At 41.7% G+C, this 21,003-nt stretch overlaps 1 protein-coding gene and 1 long non-coding RNA gene across 58 annotated transcripts in view; one reads left to right on the forward strand and one right to left on the reverse strand.

Moving 5' to 3' along the window:
* SORBS2 (sorbin and SH3 domain containing 2) overlaps positions 1-21,003 on the forward strand; it is a 189,442-nt gene that overhangs the window by 126,617 nt on the left and 41,822 nt on the right. For 47 of the 50 annotated variants that reach the window (XM_088660964.1, XM_088660963.1, XM_088661007.1 and 44 more), the window contains 6 exons: positions 622-763; positions 1,787-1,962; positions 10,284-10,350; positions 13,419-13,463; positions 15,776-15,953; positions 17,092-17,206. In XM_088660964.1, the coding sequence (XP_088517090.1) occupies positions 622-763; positions 1,787-1,962; positions 10,284-10,350; positions 13,419-13,463; positions 15,776-15,953; positions 17,092-17,206 (723 nt within the window). The remainder of the gene's footprint in view (positions 1-621; positions 764-1,786; positions 1,963-10,283; positions 10,351-13,418; positions 13,464-15,775; positions 15,954-17,091; positions 17,207-21,003) is intronic. The other 3 variants (XM_088660967.1, XM_088660984.1, XM_088661012.1) reach the window with 1 other exon arrangement.
* LOC148687305 (uncharacterized) overlaps positions 1-21,003 on the reverse strand; it is a 116,646-nt gene that overhangs the window by 11,359 nt on the left and 84,284 nt on the right. For 6 of the 8 annotated variants that reach the window (XR_015947877.1, XR_015947873.1, XR_015947872.1 and 3 more), the window contains one exon: positions 15,357-15,574. This is a non-coding gene — a long non-coding RNA (uncharacterized LOC148687305). Of the gene's footprint in view, positions 1-167; positions 742-8,958; positions 9,264-15,356; positions 15,575-21,003 lie in introns of those variants that run through there. The other 2 variants (XR_015947874.1, XR_015947875.1) reach the window with 2 other exon arrangements.

Consider the following 21,003-nt stretch of genomic DNA (forward strand, 5'->3'; position numbering starts at 1 on the left):
GCAGCTGTGTGATCTTAATAAATCAAAGCATGCCTAAATATTGGCAGTAACTTATTCTCCCCACCCCCCAAAAAAGGCAAGATGTGTGACAGAATTCATTGCCTAGGATGTTAACCACATAACAATTGGATAACTTTAGCCATGTATTATATTTTTAGAACATGCTGTGGGTTAAACATGACCATCACATCTAGTTTGCATCCAGATTCTGGCCACAAATATTTGAAGGAGATTTCAGCTCTTCTTGCTGGCATCTTTCTTCTTTGTCTTCAAGTGTATGGCAATAAGATTTAAGCACTTGGAAATGGAAGAGAAAATTGCCTTCAAGAGAAAATTGGAAGTGCAAGTTTTACTGTCTCTTTCATTTTGTACTGCTTTGACCTAGGACTTTCTTGATGCCTTCCCATAATTCCAGCATGCTGTTTTTTGTAGGGGGAATGGAACAGGGTTGCATAGGGGACATAATCCTGAACACAGGCTGTTATAGAATCTGACAGCTGGCTTTGCTATAAGGATAGCAATTTGTTCTTCACCTTTTGTACATGGGTGGTAGGATTTGGACAGTTCTACTAATAGTTTACTAGCATGTGATTTTTGCTTTGTTTCTTTTCTACCTCTCAGGCTCAGATAACAGTGAATGGGAACTCTAGTTCAGCAACAAGTCCCATGAGCCACTTTCAAAGGCCTTTTTCCCCTTCAGGATATTCCCCACCAGTCTCACTCAATTCAAGCTTGGTTCTCCTGCAGCAGAGCAGAACAATGGGTGAGTTCCCACATAAACAAATATACATTTATTTAAAAAATTAAATGGTGTACACTGAATAATACTAGGGCTGCATTGAAATGTCCCTCTGAATGACACTGCTCCCTTTTGTAAGCCATGAATCTGGAGGATATTTATCTGATTTTTGCAGGGGATAATGTGCGCAACAGAAAAAACATTTTCTTAAGCTATGGTGGCAGGGGTGTGTGTGTATGTGTCGCTTTTATATTGCTGGCAGCAGCAGCAGAATCATCATAGCTTTGCTGTCAGCAGAGGTGCCGACTTGGGTCCCAGACCGTGGGTGCATAGCACTGTGTGCCGCAACATGAAGCTGTCACATTGCTCTGTGTGCCACAGAGGCATTCTGGTGCTGCTTCTGTGCTTCCGCAGCTGTGGCAGAGCATGTGTGCATGTCCACGCCCGCAGTGGGCCCCGACAGAGGCCCTGCAATGGAGGGCGAGACCCTGGCTCAGTCAGTGCCGCTTGCCAGGCACCCACAGTGAAAGGTTTGCAGGTGTTCAGGCACCCAGGGCCCCCTGGAGTTGGCACCAGTGACCCAGCCACCATTTTCTTAACCCCTCAATTACCCGGAATCATTGTCATCCTAGGGGATTTTATGGGGGCATGTGAGGGACACTGCAAAGATATAGGTGCTGCCTCCTGTTATCATCTGAACAATAAGTTCCCAATAATCGAACTCAAAATATAGCAGAAAAAAATGTTTTCCCCTTATAAAATAGCAGGGAAATGGAAAGGGTGGAATGAGGTGGGTCAAAAAGTAATTTGTTTCTAAAGATTCTAAAAAAAATAACTAGGCACTACACAGCTGGAACCTTCTAGAAAGAAACAGAGCGTGTGGTGTGCTACGGAGTTTGAGTCCCCAATTCATCCAATATCTAATATCGTGAAACATCTTGCTAATCCTGTGTCAGTTTGCCACATTGAAACTGCCTACTCTGATAACGCAGGTGAAGCATGTTAACTAAATGGTTATACAGCACTGTGTTAACATTATCTTTGTAGAATCCGCAGAGACATACTCACAGCATGCCCATTCTGTTGGTGGCAGCAGTACCACCAGCACAATACCAATCTGCAGAACTTCGGAAGAAGAGAAGAAAGTCACAGTCATTAAAGCACCACATTATGCAGGGATTGGCCCAGTCGATGAATCAGGAATCCCTACTGCAATTAGAACGGTAGGAAATGTTGAGTGAGTGTGGCTGTATGTGTGTGCGTGCGTGCATGCACACGTCGTACAATGAATTGATTGTTGGTAATGGCGTTTTCAAATTCTTCTAGGCTTATATAATGTGGAATAGAATGTGAATAATCAGGGGACTCAGGATTATAATTCTGTGAGTAGTGGGGAAAGGGGGAGGCTGTCAGTGTATAATTGGAGAGCCTTGACTTTTTTTTTTACTTTTCATTGTAAAGTTGTCAGAAGATCTGCCGCTTTCTCTGTGTTTTGTTTTGCTTTCCTTTGCTCCACCTTTCCTCCTTTTGTTTATTTTGCCTTTGAAAAGTTTCCTAAAGTTTGGTGCATTTTGTAACTTTTATCAAGATGTCCTTGCATGCCTAATCCTTCCTTGTATTCATGAGTTAACAGTTATAAGATGAATTAATGTATACACACACACACACACACACACCAATCATTTAACCAACCATTAGCACCAGGAAGCCCAGTGCAGAACTAGCTCTCCTTTGCTGAGCGGGTGGAAAAAGCTCTTGGGTCAGCTTTGACAGCTTGCCACTAGTTAGTGCTTGAGTGCATTCGGGATGCCACACTGAAGTGTTTTGTTTTTAGCTATGCTGAAGCATTCTTTCCACGCTGCTGCCCCGGCATCCCCTTCTGGCCGGTCCAGGCGGCAGCAGTAGCAGCTGCAGCTCTTGTAGGGAAGGAACTGTTTGCCGGTCCGAAGGAGTTCTTGCTGCTGCTGCTGCTGCTGCTGCTGCTGCTGCTGCTGCTGCTGCACTGGCTGAATGAAACGACTAGGAGCCAGGATGAAGGCAGCAGAACCCTTGCAGGTGAACTCTTTGGGAGGTGCAAGGATATAGCAGCTGTGGGTATACTTTGCCGGCCAAGACCAACATACAGGGATGTGGAGTTGCCAGGGACAGATTCAGTGGAGAGGGGAATGGGGTGGTGGGTGAGAGAGAGAAGTGGAATTGATGGAGAAAAAGCGATAAGGAAAGATTTTGCTCTGACCAAGCGGTAAGACTGTGGCTTTTAAAAAGAATAAGGGAGGGGGAGAAGATCAGTCAGTTCTTGCTTCCTTTTACTATGGTTGTGATCTAGCTAAGTCATATAAAGTCTTTTTTTATATAATGACTAACTCATACTTTAACAATTCTGAAGAGATTTCCATCCCATTTAATAGAGGCAGATCCCTCTGTGTGTCTTTTTAAAAGAATCACAGACTAATCAAATAGGGTGGCTATTAGTTATATAAGAGCATGAATTAAAATCCTCCCAACTGTACTTAATGGGCCTGGCCCATTGCCAGCTATATATTTAAGCCTCCAGATTCTCTTGATCTCTTTAAGATTGGCTATGAAATTCCTCTCATTTTTGGATAGCTGTTTCTATATAAAAACATGCTTTTAGCTTGTAGAACTATTATTGCATAAAATGTTATAAGCTGATGTGATTTAAGACATGCACAATGCCATCCTAGGCATGCTCATTCAGAAGTAAGTCCTACTGACCTCAATAGGACCTACTCCCAATTAGGCATGTATAGAATAGCAGCTACACAGTTTGCTCAGAATGTCATATAAACAAAGAGGTATGTGTTAAGTGACCACAGAAACACAAACTAGATAAGGTGGAGTGCTTAATGCTCTGCAGCATCAGACTGTTTAGAGTTACTTTTTAATTTTTACTGATTGCATATTCATCTTAAGATCCATGCAAAACAGTACAAGTGTTTCAGATGCAATTGTATTGGATCATATAACACTGTACTTGTTCATACATCTTGCTGAGTTCAACAGGGCTTACTACTGCTGCTGCTGCGTTCTGTAATTTAGTACAGAGAAAAGTGTGCATTACCATGCACATCTTTTTAGGAGGGATGGTAAATAATCAAGTGTACACCACATTTCTGCCTGAGTTACCAATCCAGCTACAGTTAGTCTGCAATTCTAGGTACACTTACCAAGGAGTAAGTACTGCTGATCTCAATTTAAGCTTACTTCTTTGTAACTGTGCACAAGATCACACTGTCAGTCACTGTCTCAATTTCATTGAAGCCAGCAGAGCATATTAGTTATTGTGATTAACTTAAATTTCATATTCTGCTTATCAATTAGAATTTAGAATGGAAATTAGGAGATTTGATTTTTAAAGGAAATTTTGCTAATCAATTTGGCTCTTTTATTCAGTGTAAATATGCCCTAAATCAGGCACCAGTTGTCTAGTTGATATACTTTCTCCTTTTCAAGTGGTTTGCTGAGCTTGCACCTTTGCTGGGAAATTGGTATGCTTGTTAACATTCCAGCAATGTGTCTGAATGAATCATAGAATACCAATGTGCACAGATGTCAGATGTGCCTTTAAAAAGTAGCATTGAAAGCCACCCATAAGTGACAATGGTGGATCAGTTTTCTAGCTGTTCAAGTGGATATAATCACTTCTGTCTTATCTGGATTCATCTGCAGTTCTCCTTCATCCAGCCGGTAACATTTGCACAAGCACCTAACTTCAGCTCCCACATCCAGTTTGAAAGAAAAATAAAGCTGAGAGTGCTCATCATATTGTTGACACTGCACTCCATATTCTCTAATGATCCCTCCCAGCAGCTGTATGTGCTTACTATAAAAAAGTATTGTAGATAAGATAACATTTAAGTAGCAGACACTTAACAATTTGAGGATCAAATGCATTGCCCACTAGAAATAATTTGGTTGCAATCCATTAACTAGTTTCAGATTCTGTACAGACATTCCTTTTTAAAAAAATGATTTACAACAGGAACACACACATGCACACAATATGTTGGAAGGGATGCAGAGATCTTCCCAGCGGATTGTGTACCACAGCTGAAGATTGCTTTGAACACAATTCTCCATCAAGCTGTTCCTTTACTGACATTAAGATTGCCATTTGTAAAATTGTTTTGCAACAGCCTCGGATTCCTACTGGAGAGTGTCCATGGCATCACTGATGGGGGGAAATGACTTTCCCAATACTTTATTCTGCCTTTTAATTTTGCATTGGCAGTGTATTCAGTGTTCATTCATTCTAAGCTGAGTACAGATTGGCATGTAGAGCAAGAAGCCGAGCTGTTGGGCAGTGAGATTGTAGCAAGGAAGCAATTCCTACTCAGTGGCATCCAGGAGTAGCAACGTGAATATAATATTGGGGGGGGGGCAGGTAGGCCCCACTCTGCGTAATTGATCACAAGTCATGGCACACACACACCATTTGAATGGTCCATCAACTTTGGAGAGGGGCAAATATTTTAGGGGGCCCCAAAGGGACCTCAGCCCCTAGGAACTGGCTCCCATGGTGGCACCACGGAAGGCATCTTGGCCAAGGGAAACCTATAAACTGGAGATGGGGCTTCCTTCTGTATATTTTAAAGGTGGCAGCTGCAGAAGATGCACTTGTGCACACTTCAGACGCAAAATGCCAACAACAAAAACATTGTATAAAAGCTATCCTTAGGAAAACCAGAATGTGGAATTTGTTCTTTATTGAAAGAACAGTGTCTATTCAGATATTAAAGATATTAAGCTTTTCCTTAGATTTCATTCTGTCCATTTGTAGGAGCATAAATATTGCAAGCTTGCTTGTCTCTATAGTAAAGTGTGAAGTGAGAAATCTAGCTTCTTCATAAAGCAAAGCTCAGCTGCAGTAAAGGGAGGTTTCAGCAGTACAATAAACATGTCTACTGTATACTGGGCCACTTTTTGAACAAAGATATCATTCAGCCAAGAGTTTGGAAATGCATATTTTTGCAGCATGTAATGCCTGCCCATTTAAGAACCCTGGTCACTTTCCAAGAGCTTACAGCAATTAAGCTCACTACCAGCTTAGACATAGAAAACCAAATTTTCAACCTTGAGTAACTAGTTCTTCTAGGTAGATCTACAAGGCACAGCTTAGACAACTATAGGTGCCCTATAGTGCATTACACCATTGTCATTTTTATTCTCTGTGTTAACTGCTAGTCATTGTACAATACTCCAAAGAGCTGGAGTACTAAGTAAATTGAAAACTAAGATAAATATATCTACATTTATGTTATACACCCAGTTTCAGATATTGAGTCATCTTAGAAAGACTCCAATATTTTGGCTATGTAAATTTTAAATTTCATCTCTTTAAAAAAATTCCATATCATATATGAGAATGTGTATTGTGTCATTTCTTTAGTTTTTGGCCAAAGATTCTGCTTGTGAACATTAAAATGTATTCCAAGTATAGTTACAGTTACTCAATTATTTTAATGTAATACATGATGGTTTTCTGCTTATTGAGCAAGATAGACAAGCAAACTTTGCAGCATTCGGTTAGCTGCCATGTACTATAATAATGTGAACCAAAAATTTATGCAAGTTCAATCATTTCTGATTTAGAAGCAGCTTTTGTATGTAGAGGTCTTTGAAAAGTATATGTAGAATACCAAATGTGAAATATTAGGATATGATGTGCAGATAATATGGGGATACATGACTTCAGGTCAAAATAGAATTGTGTTGTCTGACATTTTATCAAGAACATAGGATTATGCATTACAGGGAGGAATAAGTGTACAAATTTGTTATCTTTGCAGCTTGCATGCATCACTGTTTAAGGTGGTTTTGCAACTGGCTTTTGGTGTGCACTGTTTCATTTTTTTACTGGCACTACTCTGTATTCTTAGAAGTTGTGATCCTTTAGATTGCCATGAATGACCATGCAGAAAGCATCCTTGTGCACCAGAAATGCAGCCTGAGTTTCTCATCCACTTGTTCCCCCAAATGGGCACTTTTGTAGCCAGCTTGCACTGTATGTTCCCTTAAAGTTGTGTCTGTAGGTGACAGACTTTGAGATTAGCTGTTTTGCTTGTAAATAGGTCTTATTTTGCTTCATCCATGCTACTTGTACAGGCAGATGATGGATTTTTCAGGAATAGAAAAGGTTTACTGTCAGTTGAACATAGTGGACATAAAAAGTATAAGATTGCTACTGTAACATAATTGATGTCATTTCTTGTTGATTTCCCCCCAATGACCCATTGAATATTTAAATGTTGTCACCCAATTTATGAGCAACCCAATTTCTCTTTCCAAAATAAACTAACTTTTGCCAGTGCTTGGTAAGAGCGTTTGTGCAAAAGGTGGTTGTTAAACACTTGCTTGTAGGACTGCAGAACTCAGGTCAGCTAGCACCCCAGGTATAAGGGCTCATTCAAACCTTATAAAAATAGAGAGGTTAATGCCCTCATCCCACACAGGTCTTCCTTCAATTTCTCCCATGGAAACTTCCACAGAAAAACAATAATATTTGAAGTTCGTCAAAGTTACCAACATGTCCCTTTGATGCATTGACAGTGAAGGAATTCTGGCAAGTGATAAGAAACACCCCACCTCTGCAGCAGCCAGTAAAATGGTGCTAAGATGGGGAGAAACACAATGCGATGCTAAGTGCTATGAAAAGATGTGCAGTATTGCCATGCATGCACATATACCAATGGCAAACTAGAATCCACTATTGCATCCAGCTTCAACATTGGTTCTAAGCATTACCCGTTTCCCTACCTTTTAAGCTGATGGGTTTAAGATTATTTTCTTCCATATTGTCTTCAGTGGAACAAAATAAGCTTACATCCATGCACAGCTTAGTTGTCTGCCTAGCATTAAGATTCCCAGGATTTGGTAGTAAGAAATTTTAAAATACCCTACACTGTATCCAATTATAATGCTATTTTTTAAAAAAAGAGTAAATGGTGAGTATATTGGCTGTGCTACAAAGAGAATAACAGATGCTTGCTGTCAATGGACTTGACTACCACTACAAAGGATCTTATCTAGAAAAGAATCGAGCTGCAAAAAGTTTTGTGTAGCTACTGGATTGTGTGTGTTTTACTTTTAACCAACAATCCATTATAATTGCTTCACGGTCAACCTTCTGATTATTTGTACGACAAAGAGGCCTTTCATTTATGTGTGAATAACTAAATCCGGTCCATCCGGATTTGTTTGACTTAAGCAGTGTTGGAATACTGTAGCTAGCTTTTCTGTTTTTTTAAGTGGGCTTTTGCCCAGCGAAAATTAGAAGCCTGTTCGCACAAAGCATTGCTTGATTATGGATTGTTACAAAGGCTAAACAGAATGTAGGGCAAAGAGGAGACTCTCCACTGAGAAGAATAAATGTCTCAGCTGTGAATTTCCTGATTGATCATCACTCCACAGCATTTATTTCTTCAAGCCTCTCAAAGAATACTTGCATCTCTTCCTTTTTTTACATTGTTGCTGCAGTCTGATTTTATAATTGTGGTGCTTAATTCTATTACATCAAAGGAATATGTCCAGCAATTGAATAAATTTCAGTGCAACTGAAACTGCATGCGTTGGTGGATAATGTTAACGCCTAATTTAATTACTTGCCTTTGTAGTAATGATGTAGTGCATTCCCACCATCCCTCCTTTATTTAGCCCCAATAAAAGGTGGCTTTTCCTCCATGTGCTTAGTCTGTGTGTGGAGGGATAGCGGGACTATGCCTGTTGACCATACCTCCCAACATTGGAGCACCCCACTGGCCCTTCCTTCAGCACATGCATGTTCACAGCTGATGCATCTCCAAACGATCAGGGCCCCCAATAGCACCGAGTTGATAATCACATAAGTACCCATTTTAACTTGATATATGTTGAGGTAGGAGCAGCCAGCCCAGTCCTGCGCTTCCCCTTACCCCTCTCTATGTAATCACATGAGATAGCACCTACAAAGACCTGTTATGCTAGATCATTCATATTATTTTTAGCCCTTCTTGCTGAAAACAAAGGAAAGGACTAATGCTTCACAAAGACGGTTATCTATAAAGATGCGTTATTTCCCCCCCCCAGCTGATACTAAAAGCACTTGAGGAACTTACTGGTTTTCCAGTTGGAACACTTGGTAAGGCTTGGTTTGGCCATTACTGCTCCCCATTCTCCCAAGACAAGAAACCTTTCCTTGGGTAAAGCAGGAGTGAGCCGAGTTGCTTTCTCAACAACCCATGGAGTAGTTTACTATTCAGAACCTAAAACATGGATATTTAGATCCTTTCCAACCTTGTTTACACTTCTGCCAAAGGGGAAATGTAACTCTGCTAGTCCTCCTGAACCTCTTGGCAGTCATCGTTGGTCATCTGGCCAGAGTGAGACCCGAGGATGCAGTGCTATGGTAGTGCCAGTCCTTTCCAAAGGGAGGAGCACAAAAAGCAGTATTGGGGGACTTCACTCTATGGCCTTTGGCCTGCGAGATGCTACAGGATTCCATTCGGTCCCACATTGGCATGAAGCCCTGGGGAGAAATCATATGGAGGTTAGAGTTAAAATGTCATTGGTATGCTGATGACCTCTCATTGTAGGGAGTCTGTAGAAATCCTGAACAGAGGTTTGGAGTCAGTTTGGAGATGAATGAAGGCAAATGAGTTGAAGATAAATGTCCTGCAAGTCTTGTAAATCTGCTGATCTGGCTAGAGCTATATGGCTAATGCTGGATAGGACTGTACTCCCCACCCCCACCCCTACACAACCAGGAGCACAGTTTAGAGGTTATCCCGGACTTAGCTCAAGGTTGGCTATGTTATGCTCCCAGTCATTTGAATATTCAAGCAACCCAGCTTCAAATGCACATTCCATCCCTAGTTATCTAGTCCATTATTTTCCACACAATTATTTCTTTGGAGCAGTTCTGAAGCTTATCCAATCCAGTGCCTTGAAGTACTGAGATATCAATCATATCCAAGCATTCCTAATGAAGGAGACATTAAATAATACTGCAAAAGACAGAGCTATATCATCTATGACCCATAAAGCAAACACAACCTGAGAGATGGCCTTGCTCCCAATATGCTGGTGCGGTCATTGCAGTCACCAGGAGAAGCATGTCTCAGTATGGTGGTGTCATGGGCCTGGACTTTTAGTATGGAACTCCCTCCAGGCGGCTAACAGACAAGTACTTTTGAGATTTTGGTGCCTATTGGAGAGGTTTTTATTCCAGTAGGCATGCAGAGAAGGATAATCTCCACCTGGTCATTATCAATTGTGGAGTAGTTTAATGATGATTTAATAGGTTTACATATTGAGATTTTATTATTGTTTGTTCCTTGTTTTTGAGGTTCTTTCTGCATATAAAATGATTTTAAAAATCACTTATTATTGTATTATTAATACACCCATCAGCTAAGTATGAGGACCCATCAAAGGGGTAAACGACCCTCCTAGTTACCTCCATTGTAGATTAATTCAACCTATTGTGTAACCAATTTAATATTTGTTGTTCTTTTCTTGCTAATTGTTTAAACTTTGTCATTTTTAGACAGTTGACAGGCCGAAGGATTGGTATAAGACGATGTTCAAGCAAATACACATGGTTCACAAGCCTGGTATGTGCAACTTCCTCTCATTGGTGTATTTTCATACATCTTGCTGTTTTGCTGTCAGATAATAATATATGCCAGTGGTCATTCAATAATAAAATATCAAGGTCCAGTGGGCACTTCAAGCCAAATAAGTATATTCAATACAGCTGATGCATTTTTCTGTGGGGGAAACGTAAGGAATTCTCTAACAGAAATTAACATTTTTAAGAAGTACAGAAAAACAAGAGAGGTTACAATGAGTGTGTTAGGGAAACGAAGTAGCTCAGGGTTTTGTGTTCATCCCTTAGAATTAGCTTGGGAAGATTTTCATTGCTGTAATCCTGCCAAGGCAACAAATCAAATAAATATCTCTTCCTTTCTTTTATAAATTCAACAATGTTAATGACGAAATGATCCTAGCCTAGGTATGGGGTCATTTGGTTCTCCTCTTATCCACAACCTATGGTTTAGTTATTGTAAAATAACGCTTTGCGTAATAAGTACTGAGAATAACATTTAATCCAAGAATAAAAGACAGTGACTGGTCCAGGGTATGAAGAGAGTTTCATGGCTAAGCAGGGAATTGATCAAATAACAGTTAATTTATTGATTAACCAAGCAATCCTGCAGGAGCAAAGGGGAGAGGGAGCTAAATGATGGACGTGGCAGCCAAAATGGAAGCTGAGGGGAGTAGTTTTGCTGGGCTTTTCAGTGCAGTGGATCGCTATATTTTGTATCCACGCCCTCCCCACCATCACCAAAAGCACTGGAGAAATTAGCTTCATCTGCTCCAGGTTAGCATAGATTCTAAATTCAGTCCCTCACAGGGAAACAAAACATCTTTGGATCCAGTAGATCCATAGTTGATTTTGTTCCATTCTCATAATGCTCCACACTTGGGGGGCCTCCGTTTGCTATCACAAGCAAGAACACCAAACGGGGGTAGCTTTCTAGCTACCAAGCTTTCTAAGGGTACAGTAGGGAACCTCCACAATCTCAGTCTATCCATCTCCACTAGCAAAGGACAGATATCTAGGCCTTTTCCTAATTACACCCCCTCTGCAAACAGACAATATCAGGAGGTCAGGATTGTCCTCTTAATCTACATCACGGGTGTCAAACACAAGGCCCGGGGGCCTAATCCGGCCCGCCAGACCTCGTCATGTGGCCCGCGTAGCCGCCGACAATAGCCGCTGACAGTAGTTCTGGAGCCTGCGATTGGCCGAGGGTCAAAACCGGGGGCGGGGCTGCAGGCGGAGGCCAGGGCGCTGGAGCCGCGCTGATGGCCTTGGCCAGGGAATTTCAATTTCGAATGAGGCTAAGGGAGGCGGTGGCACAGCGGCCAGACGGGGAAGTGAGATGCAGGAGGAGGAGGAGGAAGCCCGCCGAGGAGGTAGGAAAGCCCTACAGGTGCCGCCGGCAAAGTTGGTGCCGGGACGGAGCCGCGCTGGATTTTTTTTTGGCGGGCTTTGCTGTTGTCTCCGAGAGCGAGTGAGGCGGCACTGGGGAGCCACCGCTCACCGCTTCCCTTCCTCTCCTCGGCTGCATCCGGGAGATGGGCGAGCGAGCGGGCGAAAGGGACGCGGAGTGAGCCTGAGGGGGAATTAGGTGAAGCGCAACAGCCGCTCTCCTGATGGAGCCAGGTTTCTCTTCCCTCTTCCCCCGTTTTCTCCTCATAGACACTCGGGAGGGTGCCTGGCTTTTGCTCTGCCCCCCACCCCCCAGCCGCCCTTTGCCTTCTCAGTTCCGGCGGAGCTGCTCCCCGGGGGGCGGCCGGGAGGGAGGCGGCGACGGCACGGGTTCCTGCTCTTCCCGCTCTGCCCCCGCCTCCTCTCAGCCCCTCGTGATGTAGGGCTCCAGATGGAGTCGCCTCACGGTTTGAGTAGGTTGGAGGGGATTTTTTTGGGGGGGGGGGTTTCAAGCCTCCTCTGCCTGCAGTCCCGGTAGGGAGAGGCGGCGGCGAAGACGACAACAGCGCGGGTGGGGGGAAGAGCAGCTCTGAGGCGAAGATGCACGTCCGCTGGGGCTGCCACCGCCTTCCTCCTCGGGAAATCCGCTGCCCTCCCTCAGCGCGAGGGGAAGGGACTCTGGCGCTGAGGAGGGAGGATGTAAAAGCAAAGCAGTGAGTTGGCGCTGCACCGCATGTTCCTGCCCCTCTCCAAAGCATGGGGTGGGTTGCAGCGTGTGGCATCCTGCCTAGCGGGGTTTGGGTGTGTGCAGGGCGGGAGAGGGAAGCCCTCTTTCCATCTGCAGGTTTTTAATCCCAGCAGTGGCTTTCTCCTTCCTGCCGAAGGTTTAGTTGAGCCCCCCCCCCGGAAGCCGTCAATCCCCACCTTTTGTTCAAATTTCCCTCGTTTACATCCCCTCCCACACACGCGCCACGACGCAGGAATGTGATCCGCGTGGGGGCGGGAATGAGCTTACATTATTACAAAAAACAGTAATAATTGAATGCAGTGACAATAATTTATGATAATAAAGAGTGGACACATAGTCCTACAGACACAACCGGCCCTTTGAGGGTGACCAAACTGCTGATGCGGCCCCCGATGAATTTGAGTTTGACACCCCTGATCTACATATACATTACAATGGCACCATCTTTTAAAAAGCCTTTCCGGATGTGTGTGAAAGGTGATCACCTGTTGCATTTGTAAATTCCTGTTTTCAAAATAATTAACATAAACCCCCCACTGCCAATTAATCAGGGCCATATTTAAGTTGATTAAATATTTGTTGTAGATTAACTAACGAATCAGCTAAATATTCCATACCTAACTGGAAGGGCAATAGCTCAGTGATAGAGCCATAGCTGCAAAGTTTTCCCTTTTCTCGCGAGGAAGCCTATTCAGCATAAGGGGAAATCCCTTTAAAAAAGGGATAACTTGGCAGCTATGGATAGAGCATATTGCTGCATTTGCATCTCAAGTGACAGAACAGCTATATGTGATCCAGGATTGGTAGCATATGAGATAAAGCTGGCTACAATTTGTTTGTTTGTTTGTTTGACAGTATTTGGGATGGTAGAGCTGCCTTGCTGTTCTAAACAGACCAGTGTTGCACCACTATAACATGTATCTTTCTTTTTGTAGATGATGACACAGACATGTATAATACTGCCTATGCATATAATACTGGTAGGAATTGTTCCTTCCCTTCATGAGTCTGTTCTCGTTAATTTTGGTGATTACCTAAACTTGTAGGCCCATCCTTCTTGTGCTTGTTTAACTGCAGTTTTTATTGTTGTGTTGTGGGATCTCCGTGTATTGTTGTCATTTCGTTGTTTTCCTGACACCTGAATGATTGAGTGTGAATTTTTTTCCAGCCAAATAACCCAAAATGTATTTTAAATGGTGACCTTCCAGTGCTTTGATTTTGTACTAACTTGGACAGATTCTGGCTTTGGGAACAGTTTCAAAGCAGAGCTTGACTACTAGCATAACCTCCATCAACATTCATTGGGGATGATAAAGGTAGTAGCTGAATATAATACTGCATTGTATGCATAAAACATGGGAGCAATCCAAAGTCATATATTTTTGTGTCTCATTAATTTTAATAGGAAAGAGTTAACACTGAAATAAATAAATTCTGCTCAGGGCTAAACTATATATTATGATAAAGGTGCAGGTGGGTAATTGTTATTTGGGCCAAAATAAAAAAAAATCATTCAGTAGCACCTTAAAGACCAACTAAGTTTTTATTTTGGTATGAGCTTTTGTGTTTCATTTTTTATTTTGTTTCGACTCAGACCAACACGGCTACCTACCTGTTCTTTGGGCAATTGTTATATGAAGAGGGGAGATTTAACACCCCCCCCCCACACACACAGCCACATTTGGGACAAAAATTGCCTGCTTTCTGGCCATGTGGCTAGGAAGCATAGGAAAAACCCCGTGCACCTGTAATTAATTAAAATAAATCCAGAGCTGTATCTGCATGCTCTTCATTAAGTATAATATGTAGTTTAGCTCTCTGTTTCGTTTAATTTTCACTAGATCATCCCCTTTACCATGGGACAAAACAGGAAACCAAAACTCAAGCTTCCATACTGTGCATTCCATTAAAACTGTCAGCACGTTGCTTTTGCAACTGCAGGAAATTAAATTGAGATTGTCAATATAACAATAGAAAGTGACAGAACAGCGGTTGAAAGCTGCAAATTTCTGTTAAAATGTACACCAAGCCAAATAATTGTGAAAATATATCAGAGGTACTTATTGATTAGAAAAGCCCTTTAAAAATATGTCATACATATCTGCAAAAATATGCAAGATGGTAATGCGCCATAGGAAAAAAATGCATTTTAAAAAATGCAACTTCCAATTTAAGTTCACATCACATTCTGCATAGATTCAATCTATGTGATCTGCTTGGGTGACTATCCAGAACTAATGCTGATAAATATTATATTACTAACCAGAAAGGCATTGTTACAAAATTAACAAAGGCATGCTTATATTCAAGCATGTGTGTCTTTCTTTTTCCATTTTCTGCTAGCAAGCAACCACCAAGATAACAATGGCAGCCAGCAGTAAAGTATCCCAACTGTGGCTATGCCTCAAGGCATTTCCAGATTTTAGAGAAATCTGAACAAAACCCTTTATCCATGTATCAAGTCCGCCTAAGGCATGATAAACCCCTTGCTTTGGACTGCAGAAATAGGGGTGCTGCAGAAATAGGTGGTGTGCTGCATTTCATTTGATGGTTTACAAGTTGTGCAAGTCATGCTTACCATGAATCAATATGGGGCTTCTGGTACCAAAAAACACTTTTTTTGATTGAGCAATTGCCCAGAGGGACCCCTTTTCTTAACTTTTAGGAGTATGTTGTCTGCCTCAACTTGATCCACTCTTTTGAACCTGGCTCCAGTTGATAGAGTTCAGGGTTCTAGTAAAAATCAAAGTAGATCCCTCAAGCCTGAAGTCTGCCCACTCCAGTCAAGACCAGTTGTTGTAGGTTCCATTGAATTTAGTGGGATCTACTTCCAATAAATGTGTCTAGGGACTGGAATGTGTGTTGTTACATACCCTTCTTCTCAAAAATAGGTCGACAAGTATCCTCTGTGTTGGGTATATGATGTGGAATCCAAGGTGGTGGCGTACAAGTGGATGACTCTTTTGTTCTCATCCTGGGAGCCCTGGTCTTTGGAAATCTGCCCTTCTTGCTGCAGCCTTCCACACCACATGCTAGTCTGTTCTAGAGGATGCCCCAGTCTCTAAGAGCCAATGTTTAGGAGCACAGGTTGCTGCAGAGGAAAAGAAGAAGCAGGAAAATTCAATTCTGTAAACACTATTCCATTCATGGAAGTGAGGATATAAGCCAAGAAGAACTACCATTAAATTCACATTAGTTTTTTAAAACCCATAATTGAATGTGGCATATATGTATTATATCAAGTGATGTTAATAGTTATATTTTGGCTTTTTCTGTTTTGTCATTTTATTAGGTAACTTCAGCCCATCCTTTTCTGCTCAAGCACACCCTGCTGCAAGAACACAGACATACAGACCGCTGACGAAAAGTACTTCTGACAATGGCACGGAGGCCTTTAAGGTCTCGTCCCCTGTACCTCCACCACCCCCAGCACCACCAATTCGCCCACGGCAACGATCTGCACCAGAGAAGTAAGCCTTGCAGCCATTTTGTAGCATTCAATCTAGAAGCAGCAAAATCCTTGAGGCATAATGTGAGAGGCATTATTTCAGGCTCTTTTAATGTGTAAAGCACATAAGAAGTATTTTTATACTTGCTGCAAATGCTTTTACATGGAGCGTGTCTTCCTTCACCATAAATAACTTAACAATCTAAACTGCTCCACTCACACCACAAAGAGCTCATAACCCACCTACTCTCAGTAGCCAGAACCATCATAGCCAGACACTGGAGAGACCTGTTAGGAGTAAGCATGGACCAAGGGTATCAAATACTATGGGAAACAGCCTTATTGGAAAAACTAACCAATAAACTTAAACTCACATGGGGACAAATAAAAGAAGACACCTTCATCCTGGTATGGCTCCCCTTTATCACAACACAGCCCAATAAGACAACAACAAGAATCCCCCGACAGTATACGAATCAATCTGGCTAGCCTGATTCAAAAATACACACTCACACCACACAAAAACAATTCTCACTACAGCCAGCCAAAGACAACCAACCACACCCTACACCACACCCAACCTCTCTCTCCACCAAGGAAATACAAGTGAATAGTAAGAGAATCCATACAAGTAACGCTGACACAACCCCTCACACACACTAAGTAGAATAATGGAAGCATAATCACCCCACCCCACTCGCCATTCCCCCTCTCCCTTTTTTCTTATTCTTCCTAATTGTTTAAACCAAATCATAAACAAAGAATTTATACAATGACCACTAATAATGAAACATATGTTGTAGATATTTTTCCACATTTACGGTATTATGCTATTTTTGTGATACACAAACAACATGAGGAAACTTGGTATACTTGTTTGTATAACATTTTGTTTGTTTATAAAACCCGGCTTTTTAAAAAAATCTAAACTGCTGCATTACCTCTTGTCTTTCAAGTACCATAATGTCACTAATTATGCTACTGCGAAGCATGGTTTTCCTTTCCATGAAATCTCTGCTTTTAGTGTCAGTTTTATTGTTATTTTACAAATGGCACATGGAGAAAGTAGGTTTGAAGTACCCACAAGACTTTTCCTATATATGAATAGAGGTTGGTGGGAAAGATAATTTAATTCAGTTGTCAATTTTATTTTATCTTAGAAATGAGTGGGAGCCTCCTGATAGAAAAGTAGACACACGCAAATTCCGTTCAGAACCAAGGAGTATTTTTGAATATGAGCCAGGGAAGTCTTCTATCCTCGAACACGAGAGACCGGTAAGTGAAGTCAGTTTGTATTTAAACATGACAAATAGTTTAATGAGTTAATTTCTAGTCATAAAAGCAGACATAGTTTTAACTGATATCATTAGATGCTTTGAAAATAAATGAAAAGTACTGAACTATTTTTAAATAGATTTGTTGTGGTGGTTGAAGGGTTCACATTTTGTGGCTGAAATGTCACAATTTTTGTTTGCTTGCCACATTTGACTACTTTGGATTTTTTAAAATGTTGGACTCAATCTGAAAAATTTGCTTGTTTAACTTGTCACATAGGTAAGCAGTCTTATAAGCCACTAGTTCCAGAATGAATGTTTGTCATCTTTGTAGCAATTTTACCAGCACATGTATAACACAAGTTGTTACACATGGGGGGGGGGAATCCTTGTTCCTAGAAAAATTAAATCCACAAATGTGTTTTCATTATTTATGCCTAATGATGTCTTCACAAATGATGGCTCAATGCACACTAACGTGTGGCTAAATGTCTCTGCTGCATTTTTTAAACTAGGGTTCATATAAAATTATTTAAAAGCATATTTAATAAGGCGGATACTTGAAGAATTACCACTAATGTTCCCAGTAACTCTATGGCATACTCTACTCATTGACTTTTATTGCATATGTGTAGTCTTGGGGGAAGTGTGCTTTGCTCAAACATACTAAAACAGAATACTGTCCTTGCAAAAGTAACATCTTTTATACCTTTAGTGGACACAAAGGCAATATCTTTCTTCATTACCCAGAAGGTGGTCTAGCTGAGCTGGCTTTAACCAGACCAGAGCTACAATTTATGTTGCCTAACTTGGATGCAGCAATTGTCTTTAAAAACTCAACATTTTTAGGGTTGATCTTTAGCATTCTAATATATCATTTTAGAAGTTGTAAATAATTTTATATTTCCACTGTTCAGGAATTAAAATACTGATTGATGTAGGTACCCAATGCTGAGTTTTACTTTCTTATGACATGTTACTTTGTGGCCATTGCTTTTGAAGCTGAATTTTACCATAGCAGATATATACGGTATATAAATTGCACTGAATGGTTATGTCTTAATATTTCCCTGTCTTATCGGTTAAACCAGGTAGGGGGTTGTTTCCAGTTTTTATTTCTCAAGTATGATTAATAATGAAGGTTTCAGTGGGAATGTGGATTATTTGTCGCAAGTGCAATAACTTGTATCAGCATATAATGCATGGAATTTTATATACATGCGGGATAAGTGTAACTTGATATTTGGGAAGAATTAAAGTTAACATTGGCCAATTCCGACAGGCCAGTGTTCACAATAATAGTGTGCCATACATTGTTATTTTTAAAAAGTGATGAATTAACAGTAATCATCACATCTATGGAAACTTCTGAAGGCCAAGCATAAAAACCTGAGCCTATATTGATTTAAGAAAGTGTCTGTGCTTTGCCTCCCATCAAGGACAGGCACACTGTGCAATCTGAAGAAAGTTGGGGTGAAATTATGTTATGAAATACAAGGTCGCTGCTGAAAATTACCATACTTCTGCTCTCTGCAGTAACATGGAGAAATCAGTCAATTTCCAGTCTGTGTCAGTATTACAGTGTTGCATGTGCTCATTCATAGTTCCATTTCTGCATTAATCCCTGCACCCCAAAGAAGTTTCTGCTGGTAACGGCAGAGCTCCCCCACTAGCGGAGTTGAGTGGAGGGAGCCTTCTGCCCTATCCAAATCCTCTCTAGCACAGCAGATTAGGGGTTTGGATTCCTCTCCTCTGCACCACTTCAGAAACATTTATAATTAAAACACTCTCAAATGACTATCCTCGTCTGGTATTCAACTGCAATAGAAATATAATGGAGCAAAAAAACCCACCCAATACAAATAACTCTGCATATTGAAATGTTTCACAAATGCACCCTTGTTTAGTACAGTGGAACCTTGGCTCCCAAACGACTTGGGAGTCAAACATTCCGGCTCTGGAACGAACAAAAACCAGAAGTAATTGTTCAGTTTTTGAACGTTTCTTTGGGAGCCAAATGCCCAGCACAGCTTCCACGGCTTCTAATTGGCTGCAGGAAGCAGCTGCAGCCAATCAGAAGCTGTGGCTTGGTCCCCAAACTGTTTTGGGAATCAAACAGACTCCCAGAACAGATTAAGTTTGGGAACCAAGGTTCCACTGTAATGCCTAGCAAATCCTAAATGAATTCGCTTTATTTTTTTACTTCAGATTACCCCCTTGAAATAAAGCTTTAGGTCTGTGAGATTCATCATTGATGTAATCTAAATATAACCATCTTAAATAAATGCAACTGTTTGTTGGTTCAGTGACAAGGAAAGTTGTGCCTTCCCATATCCAAAGCCCACCCACCACAGGCTTTCTTTTTGTTTCCTTCCTCCCAAAGTAGGTGGAGGGTTAGGGATTTAGGATCTGCTAGGCATTGGTAGACAGGGGTGTGTTAATTTCTTCATCCCAAATGCCTGTGTGGTTTGGGATTATACGGAGCCATTGCTGAAAGGGTTTCAAGCCAGTGGGTAACTGAATGTAGCTGAACTGAGTGCTAAAATCCCTTTCATTTTACTGATGGCATATACGTCCTGATTGAAAACATTTCCCTGCCCCTTTCAGAGGGATATGGAAATGGGGGTGAGGGGATATGGAAATGGGGGTGAGGGGATATGGAAATGGGGGTGAGGGGCAGAGGATCGCAGTTCAGAACTTGACCCAGGGCTCCATTTTTTTGTGGCAGATCACACTTCTACTACTGTGGAGCTCCCCCCCCCTTAGCCCTGCCTTAGGAGATTCTTTCCATCTCCCCAAACCCTGCTTGCGCTTGTAGCTGGCACTGATTGCCGAGTACTCCAAGCATTTTCATGTTGTGACAAATTGAGTAAGTTTGTTGCTAAATGTTCAAAGGGAGCTGCAAAATGCTAAATGTTTCAAAGAACTTTGGAGGTCTGGATCTTAAATGGTAGCTGTGGTGTTCTGACAATCGTTTCCTTTTGAACAGACTCTAAATCAATTAGCACAGAGCTAAGTTGTTAATGTAACATTAATTTTGAAGTCTTCACTGTACAACTGATGTTAATTATAAAACAGTTCATTTGCATAAAGTAATAGGCAATGCTTTTTTGTGTCAGAGCTGCAAAATTTGTGGACAAAAGAAATGCAATCTACAGAGTGCACTATAATTGGGACTTTGCCTTTTTATAGCATGTTCATGAAGTGGGAAATTAATTCCCATTACCTGGGGCTGTAACGCGAATTGAAATCCAATATGAATGGAGAGAATGGGCATTCAGACTACCGTATATACTGGCGTATTAGACGGCTTTTGAACCCAGGAAATTTTTTTCAAAAGTTGGGGGCCCGTCTTATACACCGGGTCCAAGAATCTGCAGTCACCGCATACGGTGGGGGGAGCTCAAAAACGGCCGCATCCCCACTGTATGCAGTGACCATATGAACGCAAAGAAGCGCGCTCAGGAGGGGGCTGCTCCCCGCCAGGGAGAATGGCTCCCTCATGGCTTTGTGACCTGGATCAGCGCAGAGATACAGTTTTGTGTATTTCATTGGTGTCAAGCTGCTGCCTCTTCTTTTTTTGTCAGCGCAAAGCAAAGGGATCTCTCCGTCTCTCTCTCTCTCCGCTCTCTCTTTCACTGCTGCTCAGCGTCTTTCGCTGGCTGTGTGAGCCTCCGATGTCTCTGCCCCTCTATCGCTATCCTCTCTATGGTTTCTCTCCCTCTCCCTGGCTTCTATTCCCCTTTTGCTCACTGAGCCAGCCTCGTTGTCTCTCTCTCCGCTCTCTGGCTTCTTTCC

Source organism: Zootoca vivipara, chromosome Z1 (genome assembly GCF_965207765.1).
Source record: "Zootoca vivipara chromosome Z1, rZooViv2.hap1.1, whole genome shotgun sequence".
Classification (NCBI taxonomy): domain Eukaryota; kingdom Metazoa; phylum Chordata; class Lepidosauria; order Squamata; family Lacertidae; genus Zootoca; species Zootoca vivipara.